The 24,609-nt window shown below is 37.0% G+C and overlaps 1 protein-coding gene across 2 annotated transcripts in view; it reads right to left on the reverse strand.

Moving 5' to 3' along the window:
- The window catches only part of LOC126198837 (putative mediator of RNA polymerase II transcription subunit 26), a 308,309-nt gene that overhangs the window by 86,884 nt on the left and 196,816 nt on the right, over nt 1-24,609 (reverse strand). For both annotated transcript variants that reach the window (XM_049935414.1, XM_049935415.1), the window contains exon 17: nt 9,680-9,833. In XM_049935414.1, the coding sequence (XP_049791371.1) occupies nt 9,680-9,833 (154 nt within the window). The remainder of the gene's footprint in view (nt 1-9,679; nt 9,834-24,609) is intronic.

Here is a 24,609-nt window from a genome sequence, read left to right on the forward strand (position 1 = left end):
GCCTCTTCATGAAGTATTTTTCTACTGCACGTCCAAACTATATTCAGGAGAGTGGAAATTGAAATGTCCTATGGTGCTTCTCCTGCTCCCAGTCGGCCGGTTCGACAGCCTGCACCTCTTTAAAAAAATCTCGCAATTAATAGCGGATGTGATTATATGTAATCGAGAGAACAAGAACTCTTCAGATAATCTGAACTCTTCATTGCCTATTAGTTAATAACTTGCTGTTTTGTGCGACATAAAATTAAATATAGGATATATAAAACCAATACTGACAAGAGATAAGCAAGAAATTACACACTTCTTCAAACCTTAGCTCCTAGCATTTTCTCTCTCTAATCTTGCTACAGCTTTACATGGCGTGCTTTCCTTTCTGCAAAAGAATCTATTACTTCATCAAAGTTTGTCAAACATTTTGCTACATAAAAAATCGAAATGTCATTATCTAATACTGAAAAAGCTGTTAATACAACTATTACCCACGACTGGTGTGGTTTATCGATCTGATAACGTCTATTTTACCACTGTCTGCTGGATAAAACAAAATAGGCCTTTTTAATATGGCAGCAAATTTGTAACACACCAAATAAACAAGACTGTTTTGGCACAAATGGCCATTTTTATAACACGACAGAATATAATCCACGAAGTACCAATATCAAATGCCTATTGGGCCTACTACAAGCAAAAACCTTCATGTTAGGAAACAGTTTCACATTTCATTCATACGCACAAGCTTCTCAAGCATGAGATCGAAAAGTAGTATTACGAAATTTTTATATAAATTTGGAATCGTCTTATTCTTCCATAACTTGTGTGATGTCCCCGTTTCTTCTCCTTCCTCGTTCTAACAAACAATCTTGTCATCACCAATTATGTAACTATTGCTGCCACTGTCAAAATCTGTTCACCAATGAATTTCACTAACCTCGCCAGAACCACAGTTTTAGTTATCCCGCGATTATTTTCCGGTTAGGCATTATTACGTGTTCGAATGACATGTTTTCCGCGTTACTTCCAGAATAGAACTTACGCGGCTGCTAGCCACGGACTGTACTACTGGTCCTTACTGGTGTAGCGATCTGGCCAAAAGTTTTCTGTCAAAATGTCATTTTCTTGGATACACTGAGAAAATAATACGTGATCTTTCTCACCTGTTATTCCTGTCAGTCGTTTATTTCCATTCTGGTAGTCTGAATCTATGGGTTTCACTAGTAATTACAACAATGCCAATCATTCACAAACCCAATCAACCACATAAACAGACAGCTATTGGCATTCATCCATTAGCCTTCACTCCCTTAAGCTCATGTAGCCCCGTCCTCTTTTGTCTGCAGAAAGTTTATTTCTAGATGCGACGAGGATTCTCCTGACAGACATCACGTACACTATGCATGCATTCATTCATTCAAAATTCAACTTATGATTCATTCAGAAATCAACTTAAAATGTGTTCAAAAATCAACAGGGAAGCGTTTCAAAATCATATGAAGAATTGATAGAAAAACGTGCGCTGAATGCTAGGCGCTTTATGAAACAAGTTTTTTTTCTCAAGAATATGAATTTGACGCCCCCCTTCCCCGGTAACATCTAGCTGCTTGCAACAGCCAACAGCCACATTCCTGTAGCCAGAAGCAGGAGAATCTACTACTCAAATGTGACTCAACTGCATAACTGCTAAAACAAATCGAATGTGAACAGTTGCGACTTCACGCTCATTGGAGGCATTTGTTGTTATGAAGCACTGCGAAGTCTTCCTAAAGCCTTTGACACATTTTCAGTTGGCAGGCCCTTGCATGAGCACTATGTGTCGTAGATGTATATGGCGCATTTCCGTTGCAATTTAAGTTATTTTCGTTTTTTTCTATCGTTTATGTTTTATTCTTTAAGTATTATTCTGCAGTAGCGGGATACAGTAATATCCTTTGTTAGAGTATCGGTTCTTACCAGTCAAAATTACTGAAATTTAACTGAAAACTAAAACAATGAAAAATTCCCGGAATTCTAAAAATATCCCGGGTTTTTCCCGGATCTCCCGGGTCGTATACACCCTGTAAAATGACTACGAGCACCATCAGAAATAATGATGATCTTCTCTACCCCTGTTTGCAGTTGAAGAATTTTGCACATTGGTAGCAAAGCATGTGCCGAGTCATGTTCTGTATCATCACTTATAACTGCAACACTTGTGGTCTTGTTTTGAAAATATGTCACTCCTGTAAAAATTGAAACCTGGTCATTACTCCAATGATACCCTCGTACTTCTTGAATTGCAGACCAGTCCTCAGCAAAATCACAGTGGAGTACTAAACATAGTTCTTCAGCTTGTACACACCCTTTCACTTCTGCTATGTGTTGTTCCAATTTCTTCATATGCTGGTGTGTTACTGCTTTCACTGACCATTTACCAAGTTTATCAATGAAACTGTCAAAGGCAACAGTTTTCTTAATTAGTTTATTTTCCTCCCGTGTCACATTTGTAATTTCTGCAGAGCTATCTGCTACGTCTTCCAGGCTAAGTGTCTGTAAAGACAGTCCTCCCTTTCCAGGGCAGTCACACAAACAAGTCTCACTTTATGTCACAGACTTCACACGCCCAACCAAGGTGTCTTATGTCATGTGCTCCAGTAAGTTCTTCCAAGTTAAAAGACAAAGTTCAAAATTCGCGCAGTACACACATAAACAGACATCTCTAGGTGGGTGTGCAACTACCCACTTAGGTCATAGTGCATAAAACTGTGATCTTCCAATATGTGAAGTTGTATAGTTGCTCTTATAAATTACAAAAGTTTCTTTAACACTGTGAGTCATGTTCCTCTTCACTTTTACAACTTTTTGACCTTCGACTGTTACAGTTATAGTGCCTTTTTTTTATTTATTTTTTTTTTTTACTCTGGTGAAAACAGTCCCATTTATCTTCCAGATAAAATGACTGCATTATTTGAGCTTGAGCTGCTTGTACAGTATGACCATAATAGGGATCTGGTCTTCCAAAGACTCCTTTTACAGACCTCACATTTGCTTGATTTGTCAACCACGTACTTTGATACTGATGGAATGTGGTGTAAAATTGTTTTCTTTGAAAATGTCTCTGGAATAATAGTTAAGACTTGCACCTTTTCTCTGTAGGATGCACAATATTCAACAGCTGAACTGATATTTGTGAAAAATTCCTGGCAAGAGGTGCAAGAGTGCTTTGGTTCATTTCCTTCTGAAGATGGAATTTCTGCTTTGAAGAGTGTGGTCAGTTTTGCTGTAGTGTATTCATCCACAGCTTTAGTAATTTCTCTGGACTTTCTTGATGCATAGAGCTTATGATTCAACTTCACTGACCACGATTTCTTAACACGACTAACACCTACCTCTGTAGTTGACTGATTCAGGGTATTTAATTCTTCCTTAATTGATGAAAAATCTGCATCATCTGCACCATGAGAGGCTTCACCTTGTTCAGATACTATCATTGTTGTTATTCTGTCAAAACATTTAGAACACAAAAGAGTCGTCACTGGAAACATCTTCACTTCGAAACAGAGTCTAAAAATGAGAACACATATTCACAACCTGAACAAAGTCTGTTTATTTGTTTGTCTTATATATCACTCTTTTATGGATATGCAAATAGTCAGTACACTTCACTCTCCTATGGCCCCAGTCAGAAGACAATTCAAACTGTCTTTTTCACAAAATATTCTACAGCTGTGTCAACTGGCAAATTCCTCACAAAAACACAGACCTCACTGGATGGTCTCAGATTTCTTAGAAGCCACTTCAGTAAACAAATTAGCACTGAACAACTACAATACAGAAACCTGAAATAAACATCCATGACAAAGAAACTGACAAGAAACTACAAACTACAGCAAAGTTTAAAAAATATCTACAACAATGAAAGATAAGAAATAATGGCAACAAAGACAATGGAAATAAACATTGTAACAAAGAAATTAGTAAGAAACAACTTTAAAGAAAGACATACATTACCCATTGAAAAAGAAGAAGAAGAAGAAGATTTTTTAAAAATAAAAACCGTCCAACTTAAAAGAGGAAGCTCTTCTTTACAGAGATTATAGTATCTACATAGTACTAATCAACAGAGAAAAATCTAACTTTTCTGGATTGGCATTTTGAAAGAAAAAAAAATTAATTTTCTTTGACAGATATGTCCAAATGGAGAATATCATTGTAATCATACAGCAATTATCTCCCTCCCTCCCCCCCCCCCAAAAAAAACCCTCTCTAACAAAATATCTAGAACTGTTACAGAGATACAGCGTTTTAAAATATTTTCTGATATTCACATCTTCAAAATGGTGTTCACATTGTCATATTTGGAGGTCTGTATCTCAGGGCAGGAACGTACGCTAAGTTCAATAACATCCGAGACTATGAAGGCAATGCCCCTGCCTGAAGTGATACGGATTATGCCTATTTGAACAAGCATTGTTTGCTAAGTTCTACCCTCTGGGATTGTTCAAAATAAGTTTGTACAAACTCTCAATAGCAAAAGCTTAATCTGTAAATGTAAGACAACCCCTATATTAATCTAGTAAACAATTTAAAACCACTGACCTCAGCAGCAAGTGCTTAATCTGCAAATAGAAGACAATCTCATGGTTTTCAAACAACGAATCTGGGAAAAAATCTCATCTTATAATCAGGTAAATATGGTTCTGTTCCACGGAGAGACTGCTATAACTCAAATTTTGACAGGCAAACATCATTCTAGGTATGCCACATTTAGAGACTAGAAAACTTTCTTCCACACTTTTTTCAACTAAAATTTCCCTCAGTACAAATACGCCATCTTGAATTTACTGTCTCCCAGGTGTAGAGAGATTTGTGTCCAAACTAAATGAGATTTCATGTTTACATACAAAATGTTAGGGAATGATTGTGGAAAAGAATTGTGATCTTTGCACCTACCTTAAAATTTGTACCATGAATATCCACAATTCAAACTTTCAAATAAGCACCTCTGACTAGTTTTAGGATGTAAGAGAGAAGATAACACATACCTATCCTACAACTCTTTAATGGAGCAGCTGAAAATGGTCAGGTATTTGAAATTGAATAGTTCATCAGCACACATCTAGTACTTACTATGACTTGTCAATCTTTTCCTTGTTGTTGTGCTCTCTATTTATCTGGCGTAGATTTCTGACTGCAGGTGCTTTGTGTGTGGCTGCTGCAAGTCTGACAAGCAATGTGCAAGCATCCACAAGTTTGCACAAATCGTCTTTACCCCACACAGCTCATGTATTCTTGTATAGTTTGGGTATTTATTTAACTTCTTTGATTAAAAGTTAACACACTTATGAGAAGCTTGAACACCATACATAAGATTGAAAGCAGCACTGCGATTTCTCACAACATGAAATAGCTACAAAGAACTAGCAGATTTCCAAATATCTTCCTTTTTTTTCCTTTTTCATAATAGTAGCCATGAAGGAGTTGATTTTCTGAGGATGGCCTACTTGTCAGTGGTCGAATCAACTGCTTGGATTAGGAAATCAGAACAATATGTGCTGCATCACACTTTTTCTCATTGCGATATTACCCCATTTGTGTTCACAAAAGTTTTTATCGAATTGCAGTTCCTTAAATTGCCTACTCAATCAAATCACAATTGACCTGTTTGAGATCACTTGACATGGTCAGGCATTCAGAAGTGAATAGTTTAGCAGCATACAACTGGATTTATTACCACTTGTTAATCTTTTCCCTATTGCTATGCTCCCTAGCTCATAGGCCAAGGTACTTCGTGTGTGGCCACTAGGAATGTTAAGACAGCTACACACATCACTGAAAGTCTGACAAGCACACATGAGCAAGCATTATCCATAAGTCTGCACAAATCATCTTTGCACCACACAGCTCGCCTATGCTTGTATAGTTTGAGGGGGTTCCCCCCTCCCGTGTGTGTTCACATGCTGCAGCTATGAAAACAAATCTGGAATTAACCTTTGTTTGTACATACATAAAAGGATTTCAAACTTTCCCCATAGATGCTAAAGTACCCTTACACAAAATAGTGGTTTCCACATGTATGCTGGTTAAGCTATGAGTAATGTGTGGGGCCACCACTATATATTTAACAACATCAATACAACGTGTAACATTGCAGGAGCTGTTACAGCAGATAGTAAATGTTGTGTTGCAATGCAGAGACTGGTTTGCTTCTATATGTATGGTGAAGCAATTCCAATCTTGATGGAGGAGCTGTCTAAGACTTCTCTGTGTGGTTTGCTAGAATACAGAATAAGCAATGAAAATAATAATCTTGCAGAATGTTGCTTTTGAGAACTGATGTGGAACTTTTAGCAATAAGTACAACCACTGAAAACTAAAACTCACTAAACCACTTTCATGAAATATTCAAGCACTTGTTACCACTACTTTCAAACATGTAGTACACATGTAGCACAGTGTGAAGAAAGCAGAATTTGTTCCCCCCTCCATCAGTAGGTACATTCACCATGAGGAGGCAACTTCCTTCGCCTTCCACGAAAAGGCTGTCAGGAAGACGTTGACAAACAGTACAGAGATTATTCTGCCATCTAAATGAGACTGGTTATATGATTCGAATAGAATGATTGATGGCATGTATATGTTAGTTTTGTGAACACAACAAATAATACCCTTTTTTTTAAGCTACACAAATGTTGTGATAGATGCACACACTACTTTTAGATGGACAACTGATACAGCCTGTTCTTGTTAAAATTAACAACAGTTTAAAATAAATATATTAAGTACATTTTGAAGTTTGAATAGTGTCTATAAGAAAGGAGGTAACATATCTTCTCATGAGTAATATAAAAGAAGAATAAAAACACAACATGGAAACCTATGATAGAGCATTACAGAACTAATGAAGCAGAATCAGCAACAGGTGGTTATTGCCTTTAACACCTAACAAGAGACAGAGTATACAAGGGAGTCACATTATCTAATACCTGCATGTTTCAATGAACCAGTGCTGAATAAACAACAAAATTATGCCACGCTTAGAAGAGTGTAGTGAGCCCCCCAAACACACTTTACTGAAAAAAACTGTATCCCACCAGCCCTTACTTACAGTTATATACAAAAGTCTTTCACCAATTACCACTCTTTTATGCATACTTTCCAATAACCTATGTAATCTGTCCCATCTCCTCATTCAGCAATGCATGTTGTTTTCCTGAATGTGAATGACCATCACACTTGCCATTACGAAACACTTCTACTAGTTCCATCTCCCAATAGTTACAACTAAGCAATGAATTAAATCACTACACTTAGCACCGTTTGTACTACTTGGTTTTCCGTGTGCTGACATATTTCTCTCATATCACCAAAAACTGAATCCTTATATAAACATCTCTCTTTGCACAGATATAAAACTACATAAGACAATGATGAGGTATCGAATTCATTTTCTTCTCCTCTTCTTCCTCAACCTTTCAACTGCAGCAGACGTGTTTCTATTTGCCATGTTGACTGCTGTATAATTATCTGCGATCCAGTGCCCTGCTAACATTATGCTGAATATTTTCTGGAGCATGAAGTGGCAACCCTATCTGTCCTTCAAGCATAGCCAACTCTTGATACATCATAAGTATAATGAGTGTGTTATTTACTTAGCAATTTCTTAGATTGCAGCTTTTCTGCAGGCGAATTCCTACACTAACTCGCAAAGTGACTTACATCTTTAAAGTCATGTATGTGGTAAAGTTCAATAATACCATTTATAGATGAATGGGATACACCAATCACTTGTCATGTTAATTTAATATTACACTGGCATTTATGTGAACTACAGTGACATTTTTTAAAATTTCACTTTGTTGAATATGTCTCATGAGAACTGTTTGGTAACTTTTAAGACAATAGCAAACTGGTTGTCAGTCACAGTTGGACATATACCTTTGATAGTATGTGTAAACAGCTGGAGTAAGTCATTGATGTCTCCGCCTTGTGCAGTAGCTAATAAAATGGTTGCTTCTCTTTTGAATAGCTTCTTGTGAATCAAAAATGGTCAACAGTCTGCAATGATGCTTATTTAGTTGCTTATTGTACACAATTTATGGAATAAACACTGTAGGATCCAAAATGCCCAACCATTCACGTTCGTCTCTGCTACCAAAATAACTCTTTTTTGCAAACAACTTTCCAAGGAAGATGATTGTATGGTGGAAAACTTTGATTTTTATTGTATGGTAGAAAACTCTGAAAGGTAACTTCTATATTTGAAGCACATAAATTCAATAAATTATCCCTAGACAGCCCTCAAGACCAAATAATCAAGTTTTCCAAATACTTTTCTGTGGTGTCCAAATAATAGCTGCACAACAGAATAGAAGATTACGTATAATTTTGTTTCACTGCTGCAATCTATGCTTCATCTAATTTTTGTAATTCACATACTGACTACACGTTAAAGCATCTGAAGTCTGTAAAGTCAAGGGGAGTATTAGCACAGAAATTCATTAGGAATTAAATTCTAATGAAAAGAACTCTGTATTCAGTGCCTTTTACACCTCCTTTATATATTTTCTAGCCAACTTTTTGATTCAATCTTTGGGTTGGCACTGATGGGAGTTAAAAACATATTTTTATTTATTTTTTTCTTCATTTAGATTTAGAGAAGTGATTTTCCTATCCACTTATCAATAGTTAATAATTTTTTGAGTGGAGAGTTTCAAACAAGGTCCAACACACAGTGGCAGGTTTTGCATTAGTATCTGGTTTCTTAGCCAATAAGTAAACTGCTCTCAGACTCTGGAGAATTGTAATCTCTTGTAGAAACATATAGGTGTATTACACGATTCACAAATGTTACTCATGAATGCTTCATTCACAAATGTTACTCAAGAATGCTTCATTCTCACTTTGAGCAAGACTCTCTAAAAATAAAACAGCAATTTAAGATCACAGGAGAAAATATGCATAGAGACTGTGCAGGTTCATAGCCAGTGGGCCCTCAGCATCACAATATGTCTCTGTATATTAACACATGCAGAGTACACAAGTATGTGAATGGTTGTACGTTGCCTCGGGCAGTCAGAGGGTTAATTATGGTTACATATTTATTTGTAGTAACATTATGCAAGATGTCTACTATACACAAATTATTTTGCAAACAGGTGCCAATACATAGTAAGCTTTCTAGAAATGCATATGGGAGCTACATGACTTAACACACTCATAAGAAAGACATTATTTTTCTATTTTGTTCACCAATTTGTGTGAAGGTCAAATTGTTTTTGCATCAAGTCCCTAACTGTACAAGTTCTGAATTTCTCGCCTGGTATATTTCTGCTCCCCTTTTTTCATTTCTTTATCTCTCACTTTAGACTGACTTGCAGTAGGAGCTAAATTTTTCAGAGTGTTATGTTACCAAATCTATCTGTAGCTGGGATGCAACTGTGTTAATCATTTAACAATTTAATACCTGCTGTAGTACCATATCAGACCAGTCCTTGTGAATGAGCCTACCCATCTTCATATCACAAAGCTAATGGAAATTTCTTTCTAACTTACCAGGGAAATCCCAAATCTGGGCCTGACATGAATTTACAGCACTGGCTGATTTACATCGTGCACATCAATCTCCCCTCTCCATTCTCAGTCAGGTAGGTATTTCCAAAGGCAACAAGCCTTGTGATGGCAGTAGATTAAAGATGAGAATTACCAGCATTTGATGTAGCAACTTTCAGCGTATGCCTCTGAGCATTGAGCAGACCACGAGCCGCTAGCTGCTGTTTGTTAGCAGCATTTAGCTGAGCACCAGGTACATTTCTTGGTCTCTGTATCCCAACAAGCTGTATCGCCGGTTGCCCAGCACCCTGCAATCAGAAAATGTTCTTGAAGTTAGTCTCAGGAACAGTGAGTAACATTCACAGATTTTAAATGCAATGATAGTAATGTGGTGACTTGAGATGTAACTCACAAACAATAATAGACTAGATTTATAAGCAGTGAAAAGGAGATACTATATAGGCCACTCCTTGTAATTTAGGCATGTAATGGGCAGGTACCTACTACAAGTTAAGACTTCCAATAAATAGTGATTTTCTTATCAAGCATGCAGTACTTCAACTTAATAAACAATTTACATTTCAATTGTGTTGTTATTATCCAAATGAAATGGAAAATGGTTGACAGCAGTGCCACAAGACACACAATTACTGATTTTTTGTTTGTTTATTATGAGTGTATGTATAACACACACTCAACAGTAGTTTTAGCATTACAACATTAGTACTAAGAAAAACTACGGTAAAATGACTCAATGTAGAGAGAAAAGATCAGCAAGTTGTGTGCCTTGACAACACATTTAACACTTCTAAAATAACTTGCAGCAATTTTGACAAAGAGTAAATGTGGAAATATGATAGACAAGGTGGTGATTCTGTTGAAATGCTTACCATCTGGACTGCAGCAGTCAAACTATGCAAAACTGTTGTTAACAGTATAAACCAAAAGGAACACATTGAAAATGAGAGGAGAGTCAGTGAGTGCTCATTTACTTGCATAATAACCAATGTTATGTTTTGTCTTACAAGACACCAAAAATACCATTTTGTGTTGTTCAATCGTATTTCCCTGTGTGGTGATGTTTACCATTAACTTAACAACAGAGAGAGAGAGATTATGTCCGACGCAATGATTATATTTGAAAACATGTCATTCATAATAATGTATACATTATTAGAGGGTGACCCTAAAGTCAATTGCGACTACATGAGATAATGTTAATCAATAACAAGAAGTAATTTCACAGCTCAAAAAGTTGTACGATACCATCAAGGCATCTTCAAACTCTCTGAATATTTTTGTTTTATGTTAGATAAAGCTCCTGCCCACTATATCTAATAAATTTATGAATTCTTTCACCAAGTATTATCAAAGAGAAAGGCAAACAATGGAAGTGGTAAAAATATTCAATTGTCATATACTATGTGCAATGATTGTAAAAGAGCTGCTAACAGATAGTGTTTTCACTAAGACACCACATTATTACTGACATGAAACAATTCATACAAGAAAATTGGCAAGAAATTTACAACTTTGAAGAACTTTATTTGCAAGATGTTTCACAAGGAGAGGGCACGACTTGAGAAATTCATACTGGAATGAGGTTTGTAGTTTACCTAAAGAGGGTTATCTTGTAGGGCAGTAATAAAATGCACTGAACACCCAATGCGCAGAAAAAAAGATTTTAACTTTGTTCCTGCATTTTGCATTCTAGTTTAATGAACATTTGAACTTGTGTAAAAATAGCTCAGTGGAAACAAGCTTGATTTTTAATCTGCTGATCCGGGTTAAATTCCAGATTCCACCAATATTTTTTCTTTATAATAATTAGGACTTTTAAATAAAGCGAATAATCTGTGGAGGAGGGGCAGGAGTAACACCCCAAGAAAAAAATTGTATCCATCTGGCTCTGGATGGTAGCACCCTGTGAGGGCCCCTGCCTAGGATTTCCTGTGAAGCCCGGTCAACAGTCTCAACAGCGGAAGAGGAATCGTAGCTCCCAATGGCAAAGAGAGTGGAAGAACCTAATGAAGAAAACCATGAGAAATAATCATTTCAGACCAACAATCTGAACTTATCTCACGGTTTATTTCCTGCCATGTACAATGTACAATTTCCATTGCAGAATTGAAAGTCTGCTAAAAGATAGGACTACCCAGACAGTAACTTGAGAGAGGGACCCACTGCTTTAGGCAATGCATCGGGACCTAGGGTTCTGGGAAACCCAATATCTGCGATACGGATGAGTTGGAGCAGCCTTGGTATCCTTACAAACTCAAGTTCAAAAGAAAATTCTTCGCAGGCAACTTGAATGCAAACTCATTACTAAAAATAGGTAAACAGAAAGAACTTGAAATTCTCTTAGATAAGCATGAAATACAAATTTTAATAGTACAAGAAACAAGATTTTTGGAGAAAAATGTTACAGTAGTCAAAACAACACAAAATATTAAAGGGTACACCAGCAATAAAAATTATTAAAGGCATACCAACAGTTGGTACCACCTTCTATGTTCATAAAAATTTAGTAGATAACATTATAGAATTCAAATTCAGTTCAGAAAGCCCCTCTCTTCACACAAAGGAATGCAAAAATAAACATTATTCATTTGTTAGTTGGCATGCTCCAATTAATGATGACAATACGAAAAATCTGAGTAAAGTAGAGGCATTCTGGGAACTTTTGGAAGCCAAAATATCAAAAATTCCACAATCAAATGTTGTGATACTACTGCGGAATTTTAATACACAAATAAGGAAAGAATAAAAACTATCCAAAAAATAGTAGTAGAATATCCAGCCCATAAAAGAATGAACAAAAATGGCAGAAAACTAATTCATGTTTGTAAAACATTTCAGTTGAAGTTAATGTCAACTTCCTTAAAAAAAGAGGAGAGAGAGAGAGAGGGGGGGGGGGGAGGGGTGGATATCTCCCAATACAATACTACAGGAGATTCATTTAGATCATGCAGTTACTTCTCAAAGCAATATTAAAGCAATCATGAATGCAAAAGTACGAAGAAATAGGGAAAATTTGACTCTGTTCATTAGATGACTAAGATTAAACTGAAACTTCTCCCTAATAAAAACCAAGAGAGACAACAAAAATTGATTAAATATAACACAGACTGGCTCAACAACACAAAAGAGGCAATAAAACATTTTCAAGATAAAATTAAAACAGCTAAATCAGGAAAATTAGAAGAATTATCCAAAGAAAACAACAGTGCAACAAAGAATGGATTTGGATCAACAAAAATGAAGAAGAAAGTCTGATGAAATGAAATCTGTGAAGAAGCAGTTACAGAAAGAGCAAAACAGTGGAAAAAATGGAATTTTTCTGGGGAGAATGAGCATCTTGATGAATTTACAACTCAAAGGAAAGAAATAGCAAGAAAGCTAAAGAAGGCTAAACAATCTTGTGAGAAGTCAAAACTTGTAGACATACAAAACAGCTTGGTTATAAATAATTCCCACAATTTCTATCTGATGTTTAAAAAACATTGAAACAGGTATCAAGCAACAAGTACTTGCTTCAGAGATGAAAATGGTAAAATAGGCCTGAGCAATACCCAGAACTGTGCAATAGCAAGAAAGTACTTCGACCAACTCTTGAACTGTGAAGAACTTAAATGTAAGCAAGAATTTCCATATCTTCATGAAAAAACAGAAGCAAACCTACCACCTAAAGCTGAATAAATTTAAAAGGCAGTAAATATCCCGAAAAACCACAAAACCAGTGGAGAAGACTGTACTACAACTGAACTTATAAAATCGTCTGAACAAAAAAATTATAACTAACCTACACATCATATCTGAAGAAATATGGGAAATTGAAAAGATTTCAGAAAACTGGGAAGTGGCTCTTATCCATACTTTGCACACCAAAAGTGATAAGCAGGGTGCAAACACAATGAAGAGCCAAAGAAGCTGGTACACCTGCCTAATATCATGTAGGCCCCCTGCAAGATGCAGAAGTGCCTCTACATGACGCATGGACGCAACTAATGTCTGAAGTAGTGCTGGATGGAACTGACAACATGAATCCTGCAGGGTGTCCATAAATCCGTAAGAGTACGAGAGGGTGCAGATCTCTTCTGAACAGCACATTGCAAGGCATTCCAGATATGCTCAATAATGTTCATTTTTGGCAAGTTTGGTGGCCAGCAGAAGTGTTTAAACTCAGTAGAGTTTTCATGGAGCCACTCTAGTAATTCTGGATGTGTCGTGTGACGCACTGTCCTGCTGAAATTGCAAAAGTCCAGTAGACGCAGGTAATCAGACAGGATGCTTACATACGTGTCACCTGTCAAGCGTCATATCTATACGTATCAGGAGTCCCATATCAGTCCAACTACACATGCTGGAATAGTTCCCTGCTACATACAGGATCTGTGGATTCATGAGGATGTCTCCATACTGGTACACATCCATCCACTTGATACAATCTGAAACGAGACTTGTACGACCAGGCAACATGTTTCCAGCTACCAACAATCCAATGTCGGCGTTGATGGGCCCAGGCAAGGTGTAAAAGCTTTGTATTGGGTAGTCATCAAGAGTACATAAGTGGGCCTTTGCCTCTGAAAGCCCAGATTGATGCTGTTTCGTTGAATGATTCACAGGTTGACACTTGTTGATGGCCCAGCATTGAAAAAGGATTGAAATTCACTGTCTAGCACTTGCAGATTATTTTTCCATTCTTTCTGAAAAACTAACATATACAGAAATACAAATCAATCTCTTAGAAGAAATAGCCTCCAAAGCAGGTATAAGAATATCTCTTGGAAGAAATGGCCACTAAAGTAGGTTCAAGAATTTCTGCAGAATAAACGAAATTTATGACCAACATAAAAAAATGGCCCAGAAATCCTAGTAACAGTTGGCGAACAGATAGAGGGTTACTAAATTTAACAATTTGTGAGAAGTGATTCAAGAAAATGTCTTAGAAAAATTTGCTTTACAAGAAATAGTACGTAAAATAGTGAGAACATATGGTATGGCAACAAAATGCCTCTGTCTCATAATTTGAAAATACTTCACTACAGCACAGTAGTTAAACAAGACTGTCTTTATGCAAGTGAATGTTTGGTACTGAATTACAAATTACACAAATTTGAAGTCCTAGAAAAAAGAATCATTCGAAAAATACTTGGTCTGCTAGAAATACAAAAGCATGGAAATTAAGAAGTAATGAAGAAGTCTATCGCAACACGGAAAACATAACTTAAACACTACGGAAGAGGCGACTGCTATTTTTTTGGACATTTATACAGAATGAACAGCAACAGGTTAACCAAGCAGATTTTCAAATATCTCTGGGACAAGAAGTCAACAATAACATGGATTCAAGAAGTTAGGAAAGATTTGGAAAGAAACAAAATAAGTGAAAAAGATGCAACAGAAAGAGAGATTTTTAAGAAGGAAGGATTCCAAAACAGGAGGGAGCAGAAGGCACGGTTGACATGGTTTGAGAAAGAATACGCAGTGATAAGGTGAAAGAATACTGCAGGAAGAAGAAATAAGAACAAAGGAGGAAGCATTGGAATCAGCAGGTGGTCCTTAGATGAACCAAATGGAAAAGGAAAAGAAAGAAAGGAAGGCAGAAAGAGCAACCAAAATCATTGTAAATGAAATCATTATATTTCATATTGAAGCAACTGTTTGTTAGAGCTAATAAAATGAGTTAAAATTAATACTGTACTTTAAAAATAAAAATTTTATTACAATTACAACAGATTATCTGGTACAATAAAAATATCTTCTTTATATTACAAGGATTTTACACTTTTTTACATGCAAGAACTTAAATGACAATTATAATTTCATGGAAGAGTTCCTCATAAGTAACAAACATTTTTCAGTCAGTATGGCCATAGTAAATGCATAAGTTTCCTCATCTCTTAACATTGCTTCATGAGGAATCAAAATTTAAGGCTCTGGTGCAATCAAATTATTATCATTGATCTAGCAGAACAACTGCATCTCTCAACAGTAACATTGACTTTTCACTGTATAATTAGTCTCGAGTAATTTCATCTCTAACTTCTGATACACTCTTGGATTCCTTATTAACAGACATATCCACTGCAACGATCTTCAACAATATGTACACTCCAATCTCGACAATATTCCATAAAGAACTGAAGAACTGGCACATGTATTTGAGATTGTTCAAAACAACCACATAAAATGTAGAATATGATAACATACTGCAGTGGGTAATTACTATTATTTGAATAGCTCTTGTAACATTTGGATATTCTGAAACATGTGCCTATCAGCAACAGATCGTCAGCTGAACTCTTCCACAGAATAAATATGTTAAAAGTTCTAATGAACAACTTGGACCTGTTCATGAATAATAATAATTCAAAAAATTACTTTTTAATGATAATACTATTGTACTAACCCTTCAGACCTTCTTGCTATAACTGTGTACATTAACTTTTACTGTGTCTTAGCTCCAACAGAGGTATTTTTCCCCAATCGAAAAATGATGTACACATTTGTGAATGTTCAACCTTTGCATCATGCACAAGTGCTGTCAACTATTGGGCATCACTACAAAAATGTCAGCAAGTCAATGTAGTAAGATGTGCAGCAGCTTGCAACCACCAGAATACACAGATGCAGTTGGTTTGCTATATTCTACTGTATAGCTGAATACTGTTATTGTTATTTTGCATGGTAATCATTGAATGATCATTTTACTGTTTGTTACAATAGAGAATATTTTGTAGCTAGTTATTTTAATCAACAAAATGAAGCCAAGAGTACAAAGTATGTTTTGAAAATCGGTGCATATTTTTGTACAAATCTTGCATATAAAATCACTAAAAAATTTTCCCTTCTACAGAAAAAATTCAGGTCTGAAAGGGTTAACATATACCTCTCCTCTGAAAAATGGATTTACTATTACTTAACTTCTTTAAAATATAATATTAATTTTAACTCATTTCATTAGGTCTAACAAACAGTTTCTTCATATATAAAATTATTAATGATTTTATTTATGATAGTTTTGATTGTTCATTTTATTTAAAAATCCTTCCACTTATTACTGAAGGAAAAACATTTGGCACAAGCTGGGACTGAACCCAGGTCAGCAGATTAAAAAATCAAGTGTGTTGCCAATGTGCTATTTTACACGAGTTCAGGTGTTCACTGAACTAGTATGCAAAGTGCGGGTAAAAATTTGTAACATTTTTTCTGGGAATTTGCTAGTCAGTGTGTTTTACTACTGCTGCAGGATAACACCATCCAGGTAAACTATAAGCCAACCAAGCCTCATTCCAATCTGAATTCCTCAAGTCATGCCTTCCCCTCCGTCAGTGTATTCTTCAGATTACAGATGTATGACAAAGTTGGAGACCAGCAATATGTAATCTGAGCATTTTAGATGGGGCCCCTCCACGCCTGCACCAACGTGGTGACCAAACCAAAAGTTCTACTGTCACTTCCGTAAACATGTTAGTTATCTAGTAGGTGGATCACAGGATGCTGGGCTGTGATGTTATCCGTGCGTCTAACTGAGCAAGTAAGTAAGTAAGTAAGTAATAACAGTAATTTGTGTCTTACTTCAAACTCAGAATTGCACACAAAATGATAATATATGATTACTAAGACAAAACGTCATATGTTTTTATGAGATCTGGGTCCACAGACCTTGTAAAATTTTTGAATGAAGTCACTCGCTTTAGGCTGTCAAAATATTATTTACATTATTGCAATGTGGACACAAGTTGTAGCTATGAGGACTTTCAATTCATCTAAAGGAAAATGAAGTGCTTATCCATCTGATGTACTGCTCTTTCTTACAGTGATGATGGTCAGTACGACCAAAACTGGTTGCAATAAAGAATAATTCATACAGCTGATGCCTAAAATGCAGTTTCCTTAGTTATTAGTACAATAAAAATTATGCGGTAATTCTAAAGTTTGTTTCATTTCATACTGTTCATAATCTGTAACTTATTCTACCAGATAACAGCACTTCTCCATGAAAAGGGTACAGGTATCTTCAACAACCAAGCTCCCTTGTTCAGTACATTCCTTCTGTGGAAGTTTTATAAAACCATGTACTATGTTGTTTGGGCTTAAGCTTTCAAACTGTGTGTGGGAAGCTCACAACACTGTAACAAGTACTGTAACCTTGTCAGAAACAAAATTTTCAAGTGTGTATAAAAAATATAAGAAATAAATAAAAAACCCACAACATTGCAAAAATGGGGGCTGGAGGGATTGTTTGAATTTTTATGTTTTTATAAAATAAGGGACTTTGAACTCTTTGGTGGACAGCATATACACATAATAATATTACTATTCCCTTCATTGGAAATGACAAAACATTTAATTTAGCAATGGAAATAATCAATTTTTGAGAATATTACTGCATGGATAAAATTTTACCCACCAAGCAGCACCAGGAAGAAACACACATAAAAGTTCAGGAAATGCGCAAGCTTTTGGAGCCAGTGGTTCCTCCTCCTAGTACAAGGTTGAAAAGGAAGGAAGAGGGGCGAAGGAATAGGACTGGTGAGGTTTCAGAAATCCTTTCTCTCTCTTCCTACCCTTTCAACCCTTCCGCCGGTTGAAGGAGCCACTTGCTCTGACAGCTTGCACAGTTTCTAAACTTTTGTGTATGTTACCTTATGCTACCCCTCCATAAATAGAACTTTTTTATCTACTCATTTACATTATACACCATTTAATTTATTTGTTAAGACTATCATGATTACATGCCAACTTACATGTTGCCCATATTTACTCCCAACAACTTTATATTGTTGGTCCTACTCACTGCCTCAATATTGTAAATTATACCCTTATCACTAATGTGGAGTTAAGATTTGAGCTCTTCAAAAGCGTGCTATCAGAACCACCAATTTCTATTAGAACTAAGGTTTCATTTGCAAATAACACTAACTAATCATCAATAGGAGTGGTAGATACAGTAATATGAAACAAATCTGACATTCCTTGAGCTTTTCAAAGGTGTGCTATCAGAATCACCAATTTCTATTAGAATTAAGGTATCATTTGCAAATAATATAGACTAATCATAAATAGCAGTGGCCATAACAACTTGACTATTGCACTAGTGCTGCCAGAAGTGGAGAAAATGGGCATCACTTGAAAGATATTTCATTTGTATCCAAGTGCTGCCAACATCAAGTTGCTCCTAATGCTAAGTATTACAAAGGGCTTGTGTTTACTAGCAAGTAACTTCTGTAAGCACTTGCTCAGGTGTTTACATTAGAACAAATTCTTACTCAAGTTTACTTTTTCAAGTCACTGGGGCAAGTTTATTTCAGGAGTTTTCTGGAAGTACTTGTTGCAGAAGTGCAGTTATTCTTAAAAACCAAAGCAGTCTTCATTGTTGTTGCATTATTATTAATGAATAAAAATTGTGACAAAACATAAAAATAAAAAATGTTAGTGGAATACATATTGATTTTACCGAGAAACACTATTCAATTAACTAAAACCAGAGCATTTCACTTAGATTAAAAACTTTGAGGATGTCATTTGCAAATTTAAAATACCTCTTGTCTATTCTATAATCAAATATTTGATAACAAGTAACAAAAATGTGGCACTGTGTCTCAGTAAGAGACTGCCTTTTAATTATTCTCCGATTTTTGCTAATAGTATTTACAACTTTTGTCATAAATGTGAAGCATCTACGTGTATAGTACCATTTAAATAAAAATAAGAAAAAAAACAGCTAAAATTTAAAGATGTCTAAACTGCATTTCTCTCTTCCTTTCTGGTGAAACAAATTGATTGGCAAACCCAATTAATACTTCCTTGACTGGGGGTGCCAATTGTGTGTGTTTAAGGGTTCCAATGGTATGTTTGTTTCTGCCCATCTGTCTTTGTGCCATTCTCATTTTTGACACTGACATTTTTGCATTGGTAAGAAAATTTCTGTGAGTTTGAGAAAAACTTCCACAAAATGACAAATTCGGCAAGTACGTATTTTCTCCCTACAGTGGAGTGTGTGCTGGTTTTAAACCTCCTGACAAATTAAACCTGATTGCCAGACCGGGACTTGAACCTGGGAACCCAGTCTGGCACACAGTAGTAGTTTGTCAGGAGTTTTCATGCAAGAAACTGTTTTGCATTTTCTTGAAGTTAACGAAACTATGGGATGTCAAGGGGGTGTTGTTTACAGATATGCTTGTTCCTATATTCCACCCAATTCTGTGATTGTACGAATGATGTGGCATACCACAGCAGGAAGTTTGACAGGATGCCTAATAAATACGATCACAGGATTACTATGTTAGAGTAGTTGCAAGACAGGAAAATAAACCACAATGATTCAATGTGTAACACTCAAATATTGTCTAAAAAGGAAAATAAACCAGCTGTAAAAGTGTGTGCCGTGGATAAAATCGCTGAGAGCAGAGGCAACAAAATAGTCTTTTTACCACCCTACAACTGCTATCTAAAACCGATCGAATTGGCATGGGAGAAAATAAAACACAATTTCAGGGAGAACAATTTCACTGGTGACATGTCAAAGAAAAGATTGCAGAATATTGTTAATGCTGCTTTCCTTTCAGTTGCTGCAGAGTACCACCAAGATTACTGCAGGGAAGTGCAGCAGCTGGAGCAAGAGTATTGGACACAAGATGGAATAATGGAAATGTTCATCAATTAAGTTATCAATGTCATGCCCTCAAGCTATGATGATGATAATCTTGAATCAAACACAAATGACAGTGGTCTTTAGTGAACATCATTTTGACAATTCTTTCAGGCAAAGTTAATTACACTTCGTAAACATTACTGTTGTGCTGTGTTTGATAAATGAAAAGTGCAAACATATTCCAAAAATCGGTTTTGACTTTCGAATTATTTGTGATAAATAAATAATACATAAGTTGTAAGTAAAACTCTCAAGCATGAATATGTCAACAAATTAGGTGATTTCTGATCCAATGGAAATGTCACTTAAGCAGGCAATATGTCCACAACGGTCACGTTCAGTTTCGTATTAAGCACAAAACGCAGGTAGTGGTGCCAGCACGGCTGCCAAGGAGCTGTCGCTGCCTTCCCCTCATTGCTCATCTCCCCTTGGAAGAAGCGGGGTCATGGCTGCTCCCAACAGCCACCACACTAGTCGTCAACTTATTGTGCACAAACAGCTCAGTAGTATGAAACAAATTTGACATTCCTTGATGATCCACGGACATGCAAAAGTGTCATTTAGGTACTTTTATTTCCAGCTGGACTATTAATATACAACAGAAAAACAGATTGTCTGCAGAGGTCTGATGTCCATCAGTTTTCTTCCATCCCCCCCCCCCCCCCCCCCCCAATACACACACAAAACTACCAATTTATTCTGCAGTTTCTCCAGGAACAGGAAGGGTGAAGAACACTGACATGTACTTTCTTCAACGGCTTATCTCCCAGCAGCATAATGTCCACTGTCATTATGTGCCAGGATTGTGTTTTGCATTGCATTTTACTAAATATGTTTGGAGTCTCCAACTATCTGCAGTGATTGTTGTCGTTGTGTGTGTGTGTGTGTGTGTGTTCTATACTTATTATCTCAGGACGAAGACAATGCCCAGAAGTTTAGCAATGTTTTCAGTCTTGTTTATGTGCACATCAGCCACTCAGTGACTCAATTGCATGGGGAGCTGTTATTTTTACTCCTTCTATTACGAAAATTTCCTGCAGTACACTCTGTCTTACACTCAAGTGTGGCATCCGCCCATCCTCAAAGGATGATGGTGTAGCATAGTTGGCTAAAACTCGGCAACATCTGCTATGGCTGAAAAGTCCCACTCAAAAGTGGCAGTCTCTATGGCAATTTGGACACTTGAAATGTGAAGGACTTCCACCAGATGCCACTCCCTACTTCCGTCCTGCCCTCTTCCTGATGTCTTCTCGCATGCATTTGTTCTCTGCAACCTCAACCTCATTGCGCACAGTTTGTTGCTACCTGCCATGGTCACCTGCTTTTATTTTCCCACTGATTTGGATTGATGCTGGCCCTGGTCAGATTTCTCTTGCAGGCATCCTTGAAGTGAAGGTGCGGTCTTCCTATTGGCCTCACACCCTCCCAAAGTTCTCCATAAAGCACTTTCTTTGGTATTCGCTCATGGCCCATGTGCCTGACATGTCCCAGCCACCTTAGACATCGGTGGCTCTCAGGAGTGCATGGATGCTGGTTGTGCTTGCGAGCCACAATCTATCCTTCCAAGAGTCTGCAGGATCCTCTGGAGACAACGGATATGGAAGCTGTTCAGTCAGGATTTGTGTTTAGCAAAAGTTGTCCATATCTCACAGCTATACAAAAGGGTGCTGATAACACAAGCATTATTTACTTGAAATTTAATTTTTCGATCTACATACAAAACCACCACCACATCATCCCCCTTACATTTAACTGCAAAATATTAGGGAGCATTCTGAACTGTCTAGAATAGTATACGGATGGGCTAAATTATTAATTATGATCCAACCACGTAATGGGTTCCTTGTAGGGTGTGAAGGATGCTTCAAAAAAGTGAAAACAAAAGCAGAAAATGAAAAGGGAATGAATACTGAACGAAGACTCATTTTCACAATTGAAAGTAACTGTTTGGCCACAGTAGCTATGACGAAACATAAAATTTGCTCACAAATAGCGCATCGTGCAGTTCTGTTGCTTTCTTCTCCAAAAGAACAAATTTATGCCTTTTTCCATTTTGACATCCACAAGCAACTAATTATAAAACTTAATGTAACTCTTCACTTTCCTACAGTATGTTGCATTTGCATAATACACAGGTGCAGAAATGCAATCAAGAACACACAATACACTTGGAGCTAAAAACACATCAAGGCTTTTGCATTGGACCTACAGAGCTGCTCGCCCAGTGGAACAGTGACTTTATTAACTGTTTCTACAGGAACAAATATGTTCCAACTGTGAATTATATCCTATGTAGGTAGAGCTTTTAATATGTCACTGTTGCCATATAGAATGGACCACCAAGCCTAGGAAAACCTATTAATGAAACAGCTGCGATAGAATGCTCTAAAGGAATTTATACATTACAGTTGGATGAACAACGTCCAGACCGCACAGAGCTAGCTGCGTAACAATGCAAGATTTAACTGTGATGCATATTACTGTGACAAGGCACAAATGTTATAAATTGTTTCAAATTACTGAAATCTTAACAGCAAGAAGAAAAATATTGAAAGAAAAAGGGAAAAGTTCTCACTGTTATTAAATAACAGGGTAAATGCTAAAAACTTGCTTGTGACAACAGTTGGCGAAGCCCACCCTACAAAAATACATGGTGATTCAAAAAGAATACCACAACTTTAGGAATTTAAAACTATGCAACGACAAAAGGCAGAGCTAAGCACTATCTGTCGGCGAATTAAGGGAGCTATAAAGTTTCATTTAGTTGTACATTTGTTCGCTTGAGGCGCTGTTGACTAGGCGTCAGCGTCAGTTGATGCTAAGATGGCAACCGCTCAACAGAAAGCTTTTTGTGTTACTGAGTACGGCAGAAGTGAATCGACGACAGTTGTTCAGCGTGCATTTCGAACGAAGTATGGTGTTAAACCTCCTGATAGGTGGTGTGTTAAACGTTGGTATAAACAGTTTACAGAGGATGGGTGTTTGTGCAAAGGGAAAAGTTCTGGATGGCCGAGAACGAGTGATGAAAATGTAGCACGCATCCAGCAAGCATTTGTTCGCAGCCCAGGAAAATCGACTCGCAGAGCTAGCAGAGAGCTGCAAATTCCACAATCAACTGTATGGAGAGTCCTACGAAAAAGGTTAGTTATGAAACCTTATCGTCTGAAATTGGTTCAAGCACTGTCTGCAGCTGATAAGATTAAAAGAATCGATTTCTGTGATTTTATCCTTGCTCAAATGGAAACAGATGAATCTTTCGTTTCAAAGATTGTGTTTAGTGATGAAGCAACTTTCCACACCAACGGGAAAGTCAACCGTCACAATGTCTGTATATGGGGCACTGAGAATCCGCGGGAAACAACTCGGTATGAATGTGACTCGCCTAAGGTGAACGTTTTCTGTGCCATTTCAGCCAATAAAGTTTTTGGTCCCTTTTTCTTTGAAGGTGCTACTGTAACTGGACTACAGTATCTGGAGATGTTAGAGAATTGGCTGTTCCCTCAACTCGAACAAGAAGCACAACAATTCATATTTCAGCAGGATGGAGCACCACCACATTGGCACTTATCTGTCCGTAACTACCAGAACGTCAACTACCCGAGGCGATGGATCGGCCGCCAGGCAGCCCGTGACAGAGCACTTCATCACTGGCCTCCAAGAAGCCCTGATCTTACCCCCTGCGATTTTTTCTTATGGGGGTATGATAAGGATATGGTGTTTCGGCCACCTCTCCCAGCCACCATTGATGATTTGAAACGAGAAATAACAGCAGCTATCCAAACTGTTACGCCTGATATGCTACAGAGAGTGTGGAACGAGTTGGAGTATCGGGTTGATATTGCTCGAGTGTCTGGAGGGGGCCATATTGAACATCTCTGAACTTGTTTTTGAGTGAAAAAAAACCTTTTTAAATACCCTTTGTAATGATGTATAACAGAAGGTTATATTATGTTTCTTTCATTAAATACACATTTTTAAAGTTGTGGTATTCTTTTTGAATCACCCTGTATAATGCCATTGAATAGATAATAATTCTACTCACCAAGCGGTGGCGGGAGAACAAACATATAAAGGCACTGAAGTTTGGAAGTTTTTAGAGTCAGTGAGTCCTCCTCCATGCAGAAAGGTTGAAGGGGAAAGAAAAGGGGTTAAGGAGGAGGACTGATGAGGTTTACGAAAAAGGGTAGGGTTCGGAAAAGTTGCTCAGAACCCTGGGGAGACTTATCGGAGAGGATGAGAAGGAAAGACTGATTGTTAGGGATGGCACTGGATGAGATTTGAAAACTTGAGAGATTAAAGGTGGAAAATAGGGTAAAAACCAAGACAGAGATTACTACCAAACCTCATGTATGTGTTAGTATGAGCAGAAAGCGAAGTGCACTATATGTGATAGAAGTGGGAGAGGGGCAGCAAAAACTGGGCTT

The sequence above is a fragment of the Schistocerca nitens genome, chromosome 8 (genome assembly GCF_023898315.1).
Source record: "Schistocerca nitens isolate TAMUIC-IGC-003100 chromosome 8, iqSchNite1.1, whole genome shotgun sequence".
Classification (NCBI taxonomy): Eukaryota; Metazoa; Arthropoda; class Insecta; order Orthoptera; family Acrididae; genus Schistocerca; species Schistocerca nitens.